The sequence below is a fragment of the Stigmatopora argus genome, chromosome 17, assembly GCF_051989625.1.
Source record: "Stigmatopora argus isolate UIUO_Sarg chromosome 17, RoL_Sarg_1.0, whole genome shotgun sequence".
Classification (NCBI taxonomy): domain Eukaryota; kingdom Metazoa; phylum Chordata; class Actinopteri; order Syngnathiformes; family Syngnathidae; genus Stigmatopora; species Stigmatopora argus.
Window position 1 is genome coordinate 6,101,390 of NC_135403.1, and position 21,251 is coordinate 6,122,640.

A 21,251-nucleotide genomic window follows, 5' to 3' on the forward strand; every position below is an offset into this window, starting at 1 on the left:
TGAGGGAAAAAGCTGTGCTAAAACAGGACAATTCTATGAAAAAGATCGACCGATGGATTTTGAATAGTAAAATTCAGGCGGAACGTGACAAGCAACTTGTGTGGAAAAAGCGCTGCGAGGAGATCGAGATTTCAAAGAAAAAAGCCGAATTTGACCGGGTGCTAAGGTGTACACAGGAGGCGATGCGCAAAGATGAGGAGAAGGAAAAGAAGCGAGCGAGGGACGCGTTTGAGCATTTAGAGAGCATCAAGAAGCAGGTGAGGGACCGTGAGCAGGCGGCCCTTAAGAAGCGGAATGAGAAGCTGTACGAGTTTAACATTATGAAAGACAAAATTGAGGAGAAGATTCAGTGGCTAGAGGAGTGCAAGGAGGAGAGACTTCAAGAACTAAAAGCTTGCGGGATCCCGGAAAAGTACTGCAGGTATGTGAGGAGGAAAACCAAAGAAGACAGCGCTCATCCCAACCAATACCTGTACCGTTCAATTGATACGTTAGATCAATTACCGCGATGGACATTCAACACTTTTAGAAATTATAAACAACAGAAAGAGCTACTAAATCCTTTGCCACCATTACCACCAATCGCCTTGAAGGACGCATCTGCAGGATATGACAGGAACTGAAAGTCCTTTTCCTCAATATTATAGAGACTCCTCACCATTATACCACCTTTTTCCCGTAACCAAAGAGACATGACACAGATCAATGAAAGAATTAGAAAGAAAGAAAAAACCTGCCAATTGAAAACGGTCAGCTACATTACGTTTGACCCAAACAATTAGCAATGTGAATTGGACGGCAGTGAATACTAATGGGAAATATATTAGGTCTGCTTTGAGACAGTCATATTGCTTTATTGTGTGGGATGATATTTATATTTCATACAATAATGAAACAAACAATTCTTTATTTGAAAGATATTTCTTTAAACAGCTTAGTGGTATTAATGTAACAACAAGTTTGTTACTATGGCTGACAGTGGTGCAGAACTGCACTGCAGGAACCAAAAGAGGTGACCTGGAATTTTGGGTGGCCTTGTAACTACCTCTACGGGCCAAGGAGGCTGTGTTTTTGTTTGTCTCAGTATGCATGTGTTTTGATAGCACATTAAATACATTTTTTAATAATCCTAACAAATGCATTGATGTTTTGGGTGAGGTTTTGAAGAGACAAACTTCAACGGTGTCGGAGTTAAGTTACAAATGAACACAACTAACCTTTTACTCAACCAAATGGAGAGCTGAGTAAGTTTTAGGATGAAAAATTGATTCATTTCCATTAAGTGATAGTAGATCTGTCAAATGTTTGTGAACTTCTCTCATTTTCTGAACCGCTTTATCCTCACTAGGGTCGCGTTGGGTGCTGGAGCCTATGCCAGCTGACTTCGGGCCCGAGGCAGGGGACACCCTGAATTGTTGGCCAGCCAATCGCAGGGCACAAGGAGACAAACAACTCATTCACGCTCACACTCATACCAAGGGGCAATTTAGAGTTTCCAATCAGCTTACCATGCATGTCTTTGGAATGTGGGAGGAAACCGGGGTACCCGGAGAAAACCCACGCAGGCTCGGGGGGAACATGCAAACTCCACACAGGTGGACCGACCTGGATTTGAACCCAGGACCCCAGAGTTGTGAGGCCAACGCGCTAACCACTCATCCGCTGGGCCGCCCTGTTTGTGAACTTTACAAGGTAAATTATTCTGACTTGGAAGCTGCACTGTTTTGCTAAGGCATTAATTTAAATGTGATGTAGAAAATCTTATTTAAACTTGTGGGAACAAAACACAATTTGTTTCCATTGAGCCGGAACAAATTCTGTAACATTTCTATAGTTGTTCACTCAATGATTTCACAGGTGACAACCATTCATCTGCTCTTAGTTTCCATGCTATTTTTGGAAGAGCAGAATTTGAGTTCATGTTCTAAATTAAATGGAGACCAGTGAATGGATTCTCAGAATAAGCAGAAATAAGCGGAAATAAAAAAATCTTGAATACAAAGACTACAAAGATGATTCTGCGTATTCACCATTGAAAGAAGGTCGAAATGGAGAAGATTTATGTGGCACCTTGTAAAAAATGTAAAATCAAACAATTTCTTTGCGATGTTTTTAGTGATTGAAACGTCACACACACAACATACCTCAGATTTCCCTCGGCTGAAGCAAGCTCCCTTTGTGAACTCATCACAGTGCCACTCAGCCTCCTGCAGAAGGAAAATAAAGAATCATCAGATTTGTCCCGTTATCAAACATAGAAGGTTAGAAAAAAATGTAAGTGAAACAACACAAAGAAATTCATGGATGACCCACAAAACTTCCAGACTGCATTTTTTTAGAAGACATTTAAGGTAAGGTGACAAAAAAGTCTCAGTTATAAAATAAATGAAAGCACACGACTTTGCAACGCTGCCTGCTTCACTAATCCCTAATTTGAATTAAAGCGTGCCAGGAGTAAATGACCTCATCACATAGTGTCGTGCAATGCTATAGGGAAGGATCTTGGTTAGTTCTTGGAGGGTGGCGGTGGAATTATAATTTTCTGTCATGAGTAGAACATTGACTAATGTGAAAAAACAAACAAACAAATACATTAACACCCTAAGGATCCACCCCTTGAAACAAGAGAAACATGAATTAAAACCTTACAAAATTATATATTTAATTCTTCAAAAGGAAATTTCTTTTGGGCATCTTGATCCAGACTCCCAAAACTCTTGGTTTTAGGAAAATATTGGTTTCCGATATTGTGGTCTTTAGATCAGCACTATAATTACATCGTCACCACCCTCAGCACAGTGTGACCACAGATACCAAAACCATTCAATACAAGTTTCAAAGCCATGTTAAATACATCCGTAGAATCCAATTAAAGGCATGTCAAACACAGCAAGTGAAAATACACTTAAAAGACTGTCAACTTGGTTTATACGTGAGGGCAGACAAACATTTATTATTTTTTTCTTTGAAAAAGAACATTTTAAACCATTAGGACATCACAATTTCTACAGTAAAAAAAGAAAACTTTACGTGAAAGCGCCAGCATGCTCCAATTCAGTTCCATAATGGAGAGTTGTTGTTAATAAATGTTCTTTATTGATAAAGTAGTAGCTTCAGACAACGGCAATGCTAAAATTTCCTGCATTTGCTATACAAAAATGGGCTTTAAATGACTTGGTTGGCATTGACAATACCACAGATATTTAACCAAATATTGTATACACTCCGATTTGATGATAGATTTCTTACAATAGGTCTATTCTTGCAGTTGCAAAATATCAGTGAGCGAAATACTTTCTAACATAGAAAGTGTGAAGGAAATAAATTGCTTTTATCAAGCAAGAATCCTTTGAAAAAAACCTTAATGTTGTCATTATGTATTTAATATCGCAAAACCTTTCAAAATAAAAGGAAATGAATTTATTATACTCACTAGTCTCCTTCAAGATGAAATTCATCTCCTAATCCGACAATTTGTATTGAAAGCCACACATTTGGTAATGGGAACAAAACTCCATCTCAAAAGCCTAAATTCTTACAATTTGAGCTGGTAAAACCTGGTATTGCTCATCTTTTTATTTATTTATAATCTGTTAAAATACTACAAAATAAATGCCAAATGACAAATCCAAATCTCATATAATTTTCTGAACCGTGTTATCCTCACTAGGGTCGCGGGGGGTGCAGTAGCCTATCCCAGGTGACTTTGGGCCAGGAGGCAAGAGACTCAGCTGCCGGGCCGCCTACAAATCCGAATTAAATTCAAAATGAATGAAAAGGCGACTGAGTGGTTAGAGCGTCCGCCTCACAGTTCTGGGGTCCTGGGATTGGACACTCTAAATTGCCCCTAGGTATGAGTGAGAGCGTGAATGGTTGTTTGTCTCCTTGTGCCCTGCGATTGGCTGGCCACCGATTCAGGGTGTCCCCCGCCACCGGCCGGAAGTCAGCTGCGAAAGGCTCCTGCACCCCCGCATCACAAAATATTGAAAAATTGCAGATGTGCTAATTATCTTCTTATTTTTTCCTGATCTTGATTTGACTGCCTTTTCAATGAAGTGCCAGGCATACGTGTTCATGGAGGTGCGGCACGAATTTCGAGTCTAACACTCGAGGCTCGCAGCTTACTTCGCTATCTTTGTGTTAAAAGCCATTATCACGTTCACAGATGTCAGCGCAGTTGTCATTACGTGATATCTGAATATATGAATTTGCATGTGATGCAAAAGTGCAAAGAACTATTACGCTGTGTTGCCCAAAACAAAAATATTTAAGCATTTTTAAACTACTTTTCTATTGATTTGATCAGATTGTTTTGACTGATGACTGTCGTCTCAATCACAATGTGGTGTGATGTAAGAGGTAGGTTTCTCTATGACAGGGGTCTCAAACCGATTCCGCCGAGGGCCGCAGTGGGTCCTGGTCTTTGTTCCAACCGATCCAGTGTCGACATTTTAATCAATCAGGTGTCTTCTAAAATAAGTAGCACCTGACTTTAATGAACTGATTACGCTTGCAAAAGGTATCCTCTTGTTGAGTTGGAATGAAAACCTGCACCCACTGCGGGCCGTTTGACACCCCTGCTCTATGAGGTGTTAGCAACTGTATTTAAAGCAGATTGGTTGTAATGTAATGCTAAATGTTGTCTTCGAGAAGTAAATTACATTGAAATTGATGTTTCTTCCACTGTGACTTAAAAGTGCTTTAAGTAGGGCAAGGGGAAAAAGTACATGCCGTCGGCTCCTGACAGTGTTTCACTGATAAGTGAAGATGAGGGTGGAGGTTGACAGGAAGAGAAAAGCCTCTAACGGCTGTGGGAATAAAAACATAGCAAGTAGCAGATGTCAACTCCAATCATAAACCACAAAGGGAGGACGACTCGCAGACCGAACTTTTCCCACTTCAACCCTTCAGAAATGTCATGGCCATTCCATTTCAGCAGATATTCCTTTCATGGATGGTAGAATATCACATCTGTTTAGAATTATGTACTTCATGTCCCCCTGTCAAATCTTTATCTTGTCTTTGAGACATCACTTTACCTTGCTGTCGCCGTACAGAAATATTGTCAATGAAAGTTTTAAGAGTTTCAGATGGTTTCAGCACTTCTGCCATTCAATGTTTAGCAGTCTTTGGTTTTTATGTGTGATGACCACCAAGTGTGTCGAGCACTTATTAGCAACACCATGGTTGCTGGGTATTATTGATTTCTGAATCCAATATGTGTCGCAGGGCAAGAAACTGCATCCATTCTCCTACTCCAATCTGAAAAGGACTGTCTAAGTAACTGTGCCTTCACAGTACCAATCAAAAGTAATTTTGATTAACTTCCAAATTATGAAAAAGCTTTTGAATGTACGTATACGTAATAGTTTGGCCAACGATATCATCTGGGGGCGCCCTGGCGGATGAGGGTTTAGAGGTCGGCCATACAGTGGGAGACATGGGTTCAAATCCAGGTCGGTCCACCTGTTTGGAGTTTGCATGTTCTGCATGGGTTTTCTCCGGGTACTCCGGTTTCCTCCCACATTCCAAAAACATGTATGGTAGGATAATTGGACACTAAATTGCCCCTAGGTATGAGTGTGAGCGTGAATGGTTATTTGTCTCCTTGTGCCCTGCGATTGGTTAACCACCAATTCAGGGTGTCCCCCGCCTCTTGTTCGAAGTCAGCTGGGATAGGATCCAGCACTCCCCGGGACCCTAGTGAGGATAAAGTGGTTCAGAAAATTAGAGAATAGCATCTGTGCAAAATGTATGTATTAACAAATTGGAGGAGAAAAAGGAAACTGTTGTGGCTTACAATATTCAAATGTAATTGAATCAAGTGAAAATAGCTCAGGGGAAGGCAAATGTTTTGATTCATGCGCAACAATAACTTCTAGAAGTTGACAGAGGGGTCAAGGCAGGAAAAAAAATGGATGGCATATTTTTGTGAAATCACAATTCATTAATAAATCACAAGAGATATTCACTTTCAATGGCAATAGTGTTGTTAGGTCCCCCCAGTATATATATCTAAGTCACATGTAGGTTTGTTTGTAGCGATTTCTTCGGGATCAGGTATTGGTCAGTTAATTTAGACCTGTGACAGGCTTTGTCGATGTTAATTATGGTAAATATTGATGAGTGGGGCACGTAGCAAGATGAAAAAAAGACAGCTACTTTCATGATAAGGTGACAATGTAACTTTGTATCTTGTCTAATTCAAATCAGCTTGATTGGACATTTGCAAAGTAGATTGTAATCAATAGACAAACTTGTATGACCAAATTCCACCAGGTCATACTCATTTGGACATGTAATATGATTGGTATAATGTTTGTGTATTTGCCGGGGGGATTTGGAAATAAGTCACATTTGTTCATTACTTATTTTTAAACAAAAATAATATACATTTTTGGTGGGCTGGATGAACAAGACCAACTGGGCATATGCACCCCTGTAGTTGGCCCATGGTTGTTCTAGCAAGAGTGAGCATCAAATTCCAATGCACACATTCATGTTTTGAATGAGAAATTAATGCCACAAAAGGAAAGAAAATACGGAGAATGTGTTGAATGGTGCAAAAGAGCACCTGTGCTCTTTAAAATTCAGCAGTTGCACTCAGCCTTCGGCCTCACATGGAGACTCAGCTCCAGTCAAATGCAAAGCAGGGACGTGGAAAATGGTCATTTCTAAGTTTCAAACTTTGAATTTTATTCGCTTTTGTCTGACCAGGTGAAAATCCTGCTGTCTCGAAATGAGGGATTGATTGACAGGATTGGTAGAAATCTCCTCACTGAAACCCGGATTAAAGAAGAGTGGATGATTATATAGAGGATGGGTGTTCACAAAGCATGTGTGAGCACCCAAAATGGACAGCATGAGCTTCTCTCCCGGTCTTCCACCAGACCTGGCCTTGCCTCCCATGTCATTTAATCATTTTTCTCATTTTGCTTTCCAAGCAGCTTTCTGTTTACATGGCTCCTACTCTTCTCTCTTTGTTCTATTCAACCATTTTCATTCCTCAGTTGCCTTTTTTTGACTCTTCCTCAATCTCGCCACTAGCTCTCCAGGGGTGTAAATGGCAAACATGAGCGGTTGTCAACCCTTCAAAGACATCTTGCTGCTACGACCAACAAACAAACCTTGGATGGATCAATGTTTGAATGAGAACAGTGTAGGCCCACAAATGTTTAGCTATGCATGGGGCAGGAATGAGTGCAAGGCTCATTAACTATAAAACAAATTTATAACAAATGGGACAATAGCGTCAGAATGCCGGTTGCAGAAAGATATTAGTTCCTTCTGAACACTTCCAAGGTGCCTTTGGGCAAGGCACCAACCCCCTAAGCATCTATGTTGTGCAGCCCCTTTTTGCTTATATAATGCCCCTTGAGATGGAAGCTTTGGGGGAGCGTTAAATTGGATTCCATGCACTCACTCTCAGGAGAAAAGTAGTAGTATAGATACCTAATAGAAGAGGTTCAGAGCAAACGCTTTCTGAATAAAATAGGTTGATATCAAAAGCTTGCTTAATAGAATAGCTACATGCTAGCAAAAAGTGTACACAAACAAAACTAATTTGGCTGTAGGAAAAAGTGGATTCAGCCCTCATGCAAAAGTCCTGAAATTGTCGATGAAATCCCTTTGTTTATAAATATTGGATAAAAAAGCTGAATTGATGCTTAAAAACATGCAGTACCTTCATTTGACCTTGTTAACAACTATACATACAAGGTGACTGATCTTTTTACTCGAACAATCCAATAATGCAAATGTTGGTTCTATTCTTGTACCTCTTGGTTGAGAGATGTATTGGCAATGCAAAATGTGTTGTCACAATTGAAAAAGTAATCTAGATTAGATATAATGCTAGATTAACAAAAAAAAAAATGTAATAATATTTATGCAACAAAAATACCACAACATTTGAGTTACACACCACACCCACCAAATTTCACAAATTGTATTTTTTTTATATGCAGTATAAAATCCATTGACTAAAAATGTACAGATTGTCCTATATGATATCTACACCAAAAAGCCTGTAAAATCCACAAGTAATCCCCAGCAAACTATAAAACAAAGGGTTCATAGCAGGGGGAAAAAGTAGTATCTTAAAGTCTGAAAATTATGGGTCAGCAGACATCATAAATTGTGACATTTTTCCAAGAATACAATAATAATAGTAAAAATACTGTGTTTTCCACTTTTCTTAAAAGCTTAATCATAGCAGAGGTCTTTGTTGCTTCTGAATAATGAACGTCTGGTTCATATTTTACAAGTTCATGCTTAAACTACAGCCAGAGCTCTCAAGTTAGCCACTTTTATTTCTGTTTAGGCAAAAGGCAAGAGTTTAATCAGCATGGTACCGCATAAAGTTACACGCATTTTCACCCATCGACAGAATATAGATCAAATTAGATTCAAAGTGTTAACAGTGATAAGATTTTAGAGCAACTCCCTCCCTAGTGAGTGCTTAAAAGCAAACCAGCTGTCACTCCAGCAGGTATGATGATTTAGTGCTAAGCAAAATGCAAGCTGTTTTTGTTTTTACCGTGACAGCTATACATTGTGGGTGTTGCCAGCCAAATTAATTTTAAATGCAAAATTTTGGAACCCAGAGCGGAGACTCCTCCAAAGAGAACAATGAAGAATATAAGAGTGTTTGCACTCACCTGGATTAGTGTTAGGTCCTCAAGATTGAGTCTAAAGAGGTGGTTTCTGGAAGGAAAACAGGATAAAGTGAGGATATGCAAATGAGGGGGAATATTCCAATGGGATTTCTATTCCACGAAGTAAACAGAAAGTTCATAAGTAACGGAAACTATTTAGAGACTGTCAACATACAGTTTTTGAAAGGATAGCTCTCCTTAGAAATTCAAATAAGCTTTTCATTGCTAGATTTCAGTAGATTAAATCACTGCACAAACAGAATGTTTAAAGATGAAATGCGAAATTAACGGTAGTCAAGTCAAGTTGAATGTTTAACATTTCTTTAGAAGCATACTGGTAATTTGACTAATTTGGGACGTTCCAAATACACTTTCGTGAATCTCTCATTCCTCCTCCTAAACAGTATTTTCCAGTCAATTTCACAAGAAACAAAATGACTTCATTGAAACTCACTTTAAAGTGAGATTGCACTCTCTTCTCTCACAAGAAATCATTTTGTATTGACCACATATGTATAAGGCTGGCTACATAAATACATGGAGACCCTTGAGAATCACTCTCCTTTTGTCTTCGCGGCTAAAAATGATCTATAACTTACTTTTTGTGTGCTCCAAAAGAGCAATAAATGAATTTCATGAAAGCATCAATATCTTGGAATCTTTACATGAAGTCTTCTAACCTATCAACAAGAGACTATTATTTCACATGCATGTACAACACAGACATATTGTTTCTAACTACTGTTCTTCCTGAGGAGAGGCTCTCAACCATTTTGTTAGTGCCTCAGATTTGTACTGTAGTATTGATATTTGCATCGATTCCTCTCCCTCTCCATTATCCCCCGAATGGCTGTCCCAGCTTGTTTCCGTACACCCAACATCACCTTTCATTTTGAAACACTCCCCACACTTTGTCATTAACAGAGAGTGATGACTGAAGTAAATTACTGTATTGAGTGTCCCTAATCCTACACATCGAAAGGATTAATCAATTTTCGAGATAATAAAAGATAACCAGATGTGAAGCTTACAGAAGCTGTGGCTAAAATTTAAAAAAAAGTAATAAATACCATCTTCCAATCAATGTTCCCTCTAGTTTTTTGTTTGTCAGGGCAGAAAGACAACCTCCCTGAGCACATTGAGTACTGGTTTGAGCAACATCATCATTGCTCGCTATGGGCACACACCAGTATCACACCTGCCATAAGCAGGTGCATGTCTACTACACATAAATGATTTAGTAATAATAAATGTAATGATTAATATCTATGAATGGGCGGTCCGGCGGATGAGTGGTTCGCGTGTCAACCTCACAGCTTAAAAAAAGGGATTTTATTTGGTGCGCTCCATATGATTTGCTGTGCGCAGAGAAGACGAGAGTAGTGCGCAATTGCGCACGCGTGCAGCTTTGAGGGAACATTGCTTCCAATCAATGTAACTCTATAGGAAGAGTCCTTCGAAAAGTCAGATTGCTCATTAAAAAAAATAATACTTGAAAGAAACTTAGAAAATAAACCTTTTTATCGTTATGAAAATCCTCATAAAATGTAATTTGAAAGCAATAGTCATAAACAATTTTACCTTTATGAAAATCTCATAAAATGGTAATTTGAACGCATATGTCATTGTATGATAAGGTGAAAGGCCACAGATTGAAGAGAAGAAAGTCAAAAATAACCAAACTATATTAGGGCATATATAAAATAATAATAATAAATTAATTAAAAGTACTCAAACAACAAGTCTAACAAGATTTGTTATATAACCTGATTAATTTGTGCTAGATCTTTAATGCGAGAGGCACTGGTTTTTAGAATAATGGCTTTATACTTGTGTTGAACTTTTGATTTTCAGAAAAAAATCAGTTTTTAATCTCATCACATTGCAGCTTTCATTTTGTTTTTCTATTTGTTTTGGCCTTAATTCCTCTCTGTGGCATATAGTTTAAGAGTATGACAAGCTGATGTCCACCAGTAGAGTCTTATAAAATACAACACCATGACAGCAAAGAAAAACATTCAAGGAAAAAGAAAAAAAATAGAACATTACCTGGCACCCACAATCAGTTCATTCTGGCTGGGATCAAAGGTCAACTGGGAGTAATCCACGGTGCCCTCTGCTTTGAACCGGAAAATCCATGGCTCCATTCCTGCCAATTGCAACAAAGGATGTAATTTGAGTTAACCAATCAGAGTGACGAGAGCAGATGACATCTTTTATTAACTGTTTTCAAAGTGTTATATTGAGTAAAGAGTTTACAGATTTTTTTTCTTTACTCTAGAATGGAATGCAGTGTTCCATTGAATCCACAGATGTTACTTTGTACTTCTAAGTGTTTACAACAACAGTGAAATGCTTATTTTGCAGTACAAAAGGACAAGAAGGCTTTAAAGATGTGCACAGACAAGTGGGACACTGTTTGTTATTCAAGCATACGGAATGAGACAACCACAAATGGACTAAAAACCCATCATTTGGGAAAATGATTCTCAGTGACAAATTGACATTACAGTACGGTGTTATTTTAAACCCAGAAAAAAAGATTAACGACACCTAATTGCGACTGGGCAAATGTCAGGAATCTGAGTCAGAACATAGTGCAAAAGGACTTCTGGTTAAGTATTTTTCAGTGTGGTATAATTTAGATGACCCTCATGATGAACTACATGCTTCTGCCTCTAACAGGAAGTAACTATTTTGAAAGTTAAATGGCTTTAAAAATCAAGTCAGTACTTCTCATTCGGATACTCTGTGTCCCACATTTGTGATACACATGCAAATAGTAAACTCAAGAACTGAATGAAAGCAAAGATCCTACAAAGAAAATACTCTCATCTGATTGAAAATATCAAACTGAAGTTTATTTAATTTAACTAGCTTAGATACTATCTATAGCACATGTGTCAAAGTGGCGGCCCGGGGGCCAAATCTGGCCCGCCGCATCATTTTGTGTGGCCCGGGAAAGTAAATCATGAGTGCTAACTTTCTGTTTTAGGATCAAATGAAAATGAAGAATATAGCTGTATATTAAATTTCCTGATTTTCCCCCTTTTAAATCAATAATTGTAAAATTTTAATCCATTTTTCCTGTGTTTTTAATTCAAAAGTCATTTTGTAAAATCTAAAAATATATTTAAAAAAGCTAAAATAAACATTGTTTTAGATCTATAAAAAACTGAATATTCAGGGATTTTAATACAGTTCTTTTAATCAATTTATAAAAAAAAGTCTATCTAAGTTTATCTAAAATGGTCCGGCCCACATGAAATCGAGTTGATGTTAACGCGGCCCGCGAACCAACCCGAGTCTGACACCCCTGATCTATAGTATAGTGTAGATAGTATCTAAACTGGTCACTGTACTATATATTCTATACAGTGGTACCTCGACTTACAAATGCTTCTACATACGATGGCTGTAAGCCATCTACCGTCTCTACATTACTGAAGCAGAAAAAACACATTAAAAGAGGACGACTACTTTGCATGGCCTCTCTGTGATAAAAAAAAAATAGAGAGAGGTCGGTCGTCACTGGACGAAGAGATGGAGCGACTGTAACTCCTTTGGAAAGAGGTGGAAGAAATAGCAGGGGATACAGTGCAAAGTCAATTATTTCTGAAAAAGCAGCGCCGAGGAGGAACATATACCCAAACAGCGGTGGCGAATAATAAAACAGATGAACAATTAAATGCAAAAAAACCCAGAAAATGTTACTAAAAAAAGTTCTATTTAATACAGAGTAGTTTTGAATTCATAATTTCAAGTTGCTAATGTGTGTTTATGTGCATGTGTTCGTGCGTTTTGTCTGTTGACTGACGTTAGCTTCCTCACACTTACACCTGCATGAATATAAAATGTTTTTTTAATCTATTTTAATCCATTAATAAATATTTTTCTTATTATTTTCTCTCATTTTTAGTGTGTTTCTAGAATCTTTCATACACGATAGGGACACTTTTTAAAGGATTTAGTTGGTAGGTTTTTTTTTGAGGCCCGTGGAAGGAATTAGAGAATTTACATAAAAAATACTGCTCCATCTACGAAAAATCCAAATTACAAAACAAGTTCTGCAACCAATTACTTTTGGAAGTTGTCACCACTGAATATGAAATTATGTAGTAATATCAAATAACAGTTTCATTTTCCAACTAAAATTCAATCAAAGACAAAAAAACACTAACTTTTCACTCTAACTTCCAGTCTATTTATTGGTACAGTGAGAAATAGCCACAAGCAACCGTTAACTAACCCCATCTCATTGCGCCCGAGTCATTATTCCTTGACCAATCCAATCACAGGTCTGTTAATAAGACTGTTTACTCTCCGTTATTTGATAAGATCAACTGAGAAAACTCTATTAGTCATTCATCTCATGTTCAATCTGCTGTATATGCATCATAACTCTTCATTCCACAATAATATTCCGTTCCGATTAAGATTGTAAACCAAGTTTATTCAATGTACATTACTCAAGTCAAACAATATGTTCTCTGTTGCTTATATTTTATCATCATGATTTTATAAATAAACATCGAATAAGAGCCGAAATTCATTGCAGCGGTGCCTTTATAAAGCACAGGCATCCCTGTTGTTTAATGGCCCACACAAAAGCCTCGTCCACTGTGTTAAGAAGCCAGAAAACTGCATAATTTGTAGCACAGCTCAGCAAGTTATTGCATTACCATCATGACTTTATTCTCTACATGCGGCATGTAATTTGCATTTAATTTAGCTATTTCTGATTGGGAAGACAATAAATTCAGTTTTTTGGTCTGGTCAAAATTATTTTTTACCCAAAACAATAAATAAATATAGATGCGTTACAATAAAAGTAAATGAAACGATAATGGACTAAAAATGAGTGTGTGCTAAGAGAAGGTGATTTAAAAATGATTCAAGATGTAACCACATTTTGATGTCTTATACAATTACTGGTACTTTATGATTACTTATATTCTTATAGACGTGTCCTTTTCCCAAGAAAACAATTGCACATCTAAACAATTTGTTGCATGCCTACCTTATATTTTAGCATATTTTCATATCTCTTATGAATAGCCTATCTTAAAATTAGTTTCATAGATAAACCGCATCGGATTATAAGATGCAATAATAGTAGTGGTGGTGGTAGTGGTATAGTGATACCTTGGTTTTTGACCACAATCAGTTGCAGAAAGCTGTTTGTGATTTGTTCAAAATCTGAATCGATGTTTCCCTTTACAATTAATGGAGAAAGAAACAATGCATTCTAAGCCTAAAAATAGACTTTTTAAAGAATTGTGGACAATAACAGCTTAGATAGGCATCTGTTAATATAACAGCTTTTCCGATAACTATCGCTATATTATTTTCATCGTGGAACGTGAAATGATATGATGAATGGGTTAAAAATCTGAAGAGACAAGTTGGACTAATTAGGACTGTATCACTATAATTTAAACATACCATATTTTCACGACTATAAGGCGCACCGCATTATAAGGCGCACCCTCAATGAATGACACATTTTATTTTTTTCTCCAAATATAAAGCACACTGGATTATAAGGCACCTTGTCTATTTTGGAGAAAATTTAAGACTTTTAAGTGCGCCTTATAGTCGTGAAAATACGGTACATAGAAGCTGGAAAATTCCAGCGTCATACATGGGTACTTTTCCAAGCCCACTAAAGCATAAAGATGCAATCTTAATGTCTTTCGCCTAAGTGTAGTCTTCAACAACAATTATCCTCTTAGGTAGGAGTAAGTAGATCTGAAGTTGTTTTTTTTTCGTGTATAGGCCAAAAATCCAGCAAGGTTAGGTTTCCAGAAATCTAAATTCATACACAGTAAGCTTTTCAAGTGCCTTTTCTTTTAATTTGCAAAGGACTTTCCATCAAAGTTGGAACAGAGCAAGACGACAGAGTGAATATACTGGAAAACATGCCGTCTGTGTCGTCGGGTGCATCTGTCAACATTTCGAATGAAAGAATGCGGTCCCCTGACAGCACAAAAAGCAAGCAAAAACAGAAGTGTTCCGCTGACAAATGCTAGCGTTGTGAGCGAATCCAGACAAAGACAAAGAGAGGGAGAGGACAACAGTAAAAAAGCATCACCTCATGTTCTCCAGCTTAGTGAAACACAAACAAAAAGTCTACAATTTGCTTTCAAACTAAACGCACAAAACACCTTGCCGGAAAGTTGTCATGATACAATTTCATTAACGTTCCTAACACACAACCAGTCAATATGATCCTAACATTTTATTTGTCTGAATGTTTGCCAATTATGTCTGCCTGGAGGGAAACATTTATTTTTTTTTTTTGAAATATTAATCCTTCCCAACCCCCTCACCAACAAGTAAATCATTTGGCAGAGGCTACAAATGTTTCTGTGACACCACCTGAGGGACAACAGGCTTTGCGAACCTAGCCTCGCCTCATAAATCTCTATGTGTGAGCATGTGAAAGAATGAGAGAAGACATGTTATTTGCTGACGTCTGCAAAAGGGGCAAAAGGTCCCCAATGAACAGCCCTCAGGATTTATAGCCTTTTGGGAAAAGGCCAAGTCCCGTAAATATTAATAAACGGGGTCGATGGACCGTTGCAATCACGGAAGTTCATTCGATCACAGTTTAGTTTTACAGGCATGCAAATTTGTGGCATTATCATATTTATGTGTCATGTGCAGAATTGAAATAGCTCTTTGTGGGGCCACCCTGAGGAGAACCAAACAAACCAACCTTATCGTTATCTCAATGGGAAGCCAAGGAAATAAGACGACAGCCCTCGAGCAAAATGAATATCATTAAAACCAGAATTTCTAGATTTCCTTAGCCTGTTACATTGGTTCATCATATCAACAAAAGAGTAGATGCATGGGATTTAATCCCTTCAAATACAGGAATATAAGATTGTTGACTGCATTGGAGTAATGGTTGCAGATGAGATGAAAGTGCTATCACTCACACAGGAAGGATCAGACCGACAATCACTGGGGTGATAACTCGGAAACAGAGGCAGAGCTTTGTGCCAAAACGAAACCAAGGAACATGCACATACACGCAAATCCCCCCTGTTTTTTATCGGTTTCCATCTTATCCTCTTAACCTCTGTCTCCCTCCTCCTCGAAATAGAACACCCCATCGCTCACATCCCATTTGTTATTCCCTGGCTTTGACACAGAGCAGCTGACAAAAGGCAGGGTGGATAAATATTTGCACTCGGCATCAGAGGCCTCACCGCTGTGGCAGGGCTCAACATTATAGCCTGGCGAAGCCAGGATGACAACAATGGCAACATGTGGAACCAATTTTGAAGCAAGGATGTATTTTTTTTTTGCGGCAGAGTGGTTCAAATAGTGTGGCAAAAGACTCTCACAGAAACGGAGAGTCAGTTCCCTCTAAATACAGGTCTGTGGTAATAGGCGGGCGAAGAATTGTAACTATTCAGTCAAGTCCATGGGAGGAAACAGTTCAGATCTGAAGTTTAAAAAAATAAACACCTGCTCAATTGGGGGGAGAGGGAGACGGGCACAGGGCATTTGAGACCTTGAGTCTTCCCAGGTTTCTTTCTATTACTTCATACAAGAAAAATAAGATATTTTTAAAAAAAGGCCTACGTGTATTTTTGCAGCTGTGTTTTGGCTCTGGGGCACCGAGTAAATCATGCATTAAAAAAACCACTGTGAGGCTACAAACAAGAAAATCATCAAATGATAAAATTCAATATCGACACAAGGAGATGAAGACTACCAAATGTCTCCAAGGCAATTAGCAATACCAAAATTGAAAAGCACATGCTAAGCTAAGAAATCTAACCACACTAGCATATATATTTTGTACATGTTTAGCATGAACCCTTGACCTCAGACATGATAACCATTGTGCCATCTCAATGAGAACATAATCTAAATTAAGGTCAAACAAATAATAGTCACATCACGAATTTGAAAACTTTTACTTCAAATCAAAAGTACCAAATTTGTCTGTCTTTTGAAGAAAACTACCGTATTTTCACGACTATACAGTGCATCGTATTTTTAGCCGTAGTGTCAGTAACGAGTGCTATTTCTGTATTTTAAACACACAAAGGACGCACCGTTTTTATAGACGCAGCCAGGCATGGCAAAACATACACCAGTTTAAACATGCAAGCTACACCCACACGCTAAAAACACGTTTTTAAAAAGGCAACGGAAGCAAAACTGAATTCGGTTGTACTTTATTTAGCCATTTTACAATGTACTCACAATGACGGTGAGCACCAAATTAGTGTGTTCGCCATCATACTGGGTGTATTGACAAAAGAACTATATATCCCAGCAGTCACTGCGCAGTACTTTTTCTACGGGAAAAATAGTAGAGTCGGGGACTGCTTGCCGTAGTTGTGAGAGCTGTAGAGGATGGTGTACCCTATCGACTGATTTATTTTATTTTATCGCGATAACATTTTTAGTATTGGTCCATATATAAAGCGCACTGGATTATAAGGCGCCCTGTCTATTTTGGAGAAAATTTAAGACTTTTATGTGCGCCTTATAGTTGTGAAAATACGGTATATTCAATTTGGGGTGTGTAAAACCTCCACAATCTCCTCAAAGGTTCAACACATATGAGCGCAAAAACCTATGTGTGAGCAATACCTACAGTAGTTTTTGGAAGTCATGGACTTTGTCGTTGTGGTGAAATGGAACATGGGCAAATACTAAAAGTAAGTTTCCAGATCCAAGAAAAGTATGAGATTATTGTGTTGATTGATGGGATGAACAGGTTTTTCCAAGTATTCCATAAAAATGCAATATGGATGTTTTGTGCCCTGTCAAAGTTAGTAGGAAAGTGAAGTGTTCACCTAGCTTCTTGTTTTTGTATTATTCATTCTAATAAACTAATTATTTTCTCTTTCAATGTTTCCTTGTTGTGTGCGGTCAGATATTTGTAAAAATTGGTTTGAAAACTGATATGTTCTTCCCAACTGAGCAATTAAGTTGTGAGACGAGCGACGTGAAGAAAACAAGGTTTTTTGGCGAGCAGTTTGAGATGATAAAATCTGAACTTCAATCTATGGCTGTAAAACTATAAACACCTTTAGAGAGAGCATGGCCTTGTTTACAACACACTTTACAACTTTTAAACCCCTTAAATCCCACAATAAAGAACCTTTGTTAAATGAAACACTTATAATACAGGGGGGGTCTTAAAGGCTTTGACTTGAGAAAAGACACTCAATATCATGTGTTCTTTTACAATATGCAGTTCTCTCCTTGAACACAGTCACAACATATTGAATTGATGTTTAGTTTATCTCATAGGGGTGGATTTAAAAATGTAAGCACTTGAATTAACCCATCTTTTTTTAAAAATCAGTTGTGATTTTTTGTAAAGGCATTCAGTCAGTATATTGTGGCTTTTTAGACACACAAGGACTGATGACTTCAGTGCAGGGAATATGAGATAACTGCTATTGATTTATCCAGAAAATGCATTTGCCCAGGATAGGAATTTGTGGAAATTTAAAGCAACATAAATGTATTAGTATTTTCCAGTATAGAAATAGTTATTTTTCAGATGTCAAGGCTCATGAGCTACAAAACAAAAGCAGTTGCGACGCTCCCAATTTACTGATGATTGATTTTAATTTAAAAAAAAAAGTTAATTTAATTTTCATTCACAAAAACATAAGGAAAGCTTCTTAAAAAAATCCCCATCTTGCCCAGAGGGTCCCTATAAACTTAACCTCAAGCTATATTGAGACTTTGTGTGAGTACACCTTGTGGATAAACAATAGTTATGTTATACATGGAGCTGTTTAAGGCACTTTCTTCTCAAACCCTATATTTGAAAACCACCATAAAAATGAGGAAAAGAGAACAGTTTTCACTCCATAGTATTCTCGCACCACAGTAGCAGTTCTGTCAGCCAAGTGTCATGCCAAGTTTACAAAACCACGGTCACAGTGTGCTATGAACCATGTGAGGCACACCCTTCCACATAAAGGCTACAATGTCCAAAAGGGAGTGAGAACGAGACAGACGTTTTCTTGAACGTATTCAGGCAAGCATAACCTCTTTCAAATGTTTTCTTTTTTTTTGTTTATCTACTTTTTTCAGTGTTAGATTGCATCAGTTTCAGTTTTGACCTTAGGGTTATTTTGTGACTTGAAAGAGTAGACAGAATTCCAACGGCAAGATGACCTTCAAACTGGAGAAAAAAGCAACTAAAAAAAACAGCCTCTGGTTAGAAAATGCATTTTATCCCATTTGATTTATTTCCTCCTGTCATACTTTCAACCAGATAATGTAAACTCGATTATACACTGTACTTTTTAATGTTGAATGCAACTCATTCTGGGACTTGGTCAAAGTTTCCTCATAGCCAAAAAACAACTAATACTATTCTCAAGCACCATGTGCAGGTAATGCCTTTAAAATATATAAGAAAATTGTTGTTTGCATTACTTTAATACTTAAGGTATTACGTGGGTCGATATTGCTGATTATTACACAACTGTAACAACAATTAAACCAGATTAAAACCTACAAAAGCGGTCCTGAGGGTTACTGTGGTCATGACATTTTACATACTAAATTGTTTAAGTACGCAATATTTAGCATACTAGGCTCCAGCACCCCATGCAACCCTTGTGAGGATTAAGCGGTTCATAGAATGAATGAATATTCTAAGTAAGCAAAGACTAAAAATTAAGGTACATTTTCATCATGGACAGTGCAGTAGCTTCCAGTGAACATTCTTCAATTTCTCTTCATGATTTAAAAATATATATATTTTCTTGAGATCGTTCCTTCTTTTGCAAAAGTGAATTAAAAAAGAAACCAAAAACTAAAGTTAAAAAAAAAGATAAACTCTCTAAACATTCTAAACTAACATAACTTTGGCGTCATCTCATGATGGTTCAAGTTCTGTCTTTCCAATTATCTTTGTCTAATTTAGAATTGTACTATTTCAGGTTAGGCACATATTGAGGTGACAGCAGGTGGATTTGAATTGTGCCAGCTCATTACCAAACACATTTAATAAGGTGGCAACGTCTACGCAAAGGCTTAAAGATAACAATCTTATCTAGAGTGACAATATTTACTGAACACAAACAATCAGATCGATCCCTATAATCAGCTGGCACTATTCTATATCCAGAGGGATCATCCATGCTGTGACTCAGCCAAAACATCGGAATATTTAATATTGTATTAAAAGGGCACCTTACGCGGCAGTGCAAAACACACAAAATTTACATTTTAGTACACAACGTACGAGACACTTCAAGAGACACATAAGTTGGATGAGAGATTTCTCTTCACTCTTGTCTGCATATTTTGTCAAGACTCAGTGATTTTTTTTCTCCCCAAAGGCTATTATTTGGTTGGAAAAAGCTCTATCGTTACAAGATGGAATCATGAGATGTGTTTGAACTCCACATACGCTATCATTAGGGCATGACATACTAAGCATTACTCAGGAGAGATTGAACAGTGAAGGCAAAGATTAATTGGCACCTTCATGTAACACAAATGATGTGTTTCTTTTTTAAGGCACTGGTTCATGACAATTGTGGGAATATGAAAAAAAACGTTGTTATAGTGACAGTGACCTATGCTAAGGTTTTCAGTACAATCGCTAAGCAGTTCAATAGATGCAATTTGTAGAATGTTAAAAAACAAATTATGTCAAGTATTTTAATGTTTAAAAAAATTATAGCCAACAATGGACTATTCTAGAGATGGACTAGGTCCCTGGAGGACAAATTCTACACTACTCTGTTCAAACTGAAAACTGTACATTGTGCTGTATTGAAAAAAAAGTCATGAAAATTCCAAAAATACTATATTGATGTCTGGTAGAGTTCTATACAATGGCACTTCCTCTCAAAAACACTTTAACAACACTTAAGGGTAAATCATGTGGATCTCAGACACAATGGTTCTGATATATTTTTACATTTCTAGTACTGCTACGTTAGCCACATGCCATAAGAGTCAACATCTTTCACATGCCTTGTTCAGATCTAAAATAAGAGGTATTCGAATCTTGGACAAGACCTTTATGCCATGTAAAGTTGCACACATTCTCTTATACTTGGCCCTCCATTAATCAGGTTGTGCCATGGTGATTTCCGCCTCATACGTCCCCCTACACCCCTAAGACAGTTCCTTCCTGGAGATAAATGGACAATTGCAACTTTCAAAAAGAGCAGAGGAAACCATGGCTTTCTCATCGATTAACTTAGACCCTCATATGTAAATATGTCTGGCAGCATTATTGAAAGCAGTTCTGTTAAAATCTATTCACCTATATGCTTGTTAACAAGACGGAATATCCTGAACAGTGTTTCTGCTAAGGAAATAACTATGGCGTATACATCTCAGTGTGAAAGATTGATTTAAGAAATATGCAGTGAAGTGAAAAACCTTAAAAGGCACCTAGTAGATCGGTGCTTTCTTGTCCCTTTTTAGTCAATCCGATTCTTCTTGGAGATTAACCTATTTTCTACAAGGTTTTGAGAGACTGTATGACCCAATTTTAGCGAAAAGTTGCTGTCTATACCTTCCATCCATTTTTAAAACTGGACCAGCTTGGGGTCCTTCAAATGGACTGGCGCC

At 37.5% G+C, this 21,251-nt stretch overlaps 1 protein-coding gene across 3 annotated transcripts in view; it reads right to left on the reverse strand.

Moving 5' to 3' along the window:
• Window positions 1-21,251, reverse strand: part of sema5a (sema domain, seven thrombospondin repeats (type 1 and type 1-like), transmembrane domain (TM) and short cytoplasmic domain, (semaphorin) 5A) — a 121,044-nt gene that overhangs the window by 62,189 nt on the left and 37,604 nt on the right. For all 3 annotated transcript variants that reach the window (XR_013305940.1, XM_077624664.1, XM_077624665.1), the window contains 3 exons: window positions 10,707-10,806; window positions 8,661-8,706; window positions 2,145-2,207 (listed from right to left, as the gene is read on the reverse strand). Coding sequence is in view for 2 of the 3 variants with exons in the window: in XM_077624664.1 (XP_077480790.1) it covers window positions 2,145-2,207; window positions 8,661-8,706; window positions 10,707-10,806 (209 nt within the window). In the remaining variant the exon portion in view is untranslated. The remainder of the gene's footprint in view (window positions 1-2,144; window positions 2,208-8,660; window positions 8,707-10,706; window positions 10,807-21,251) is intronic.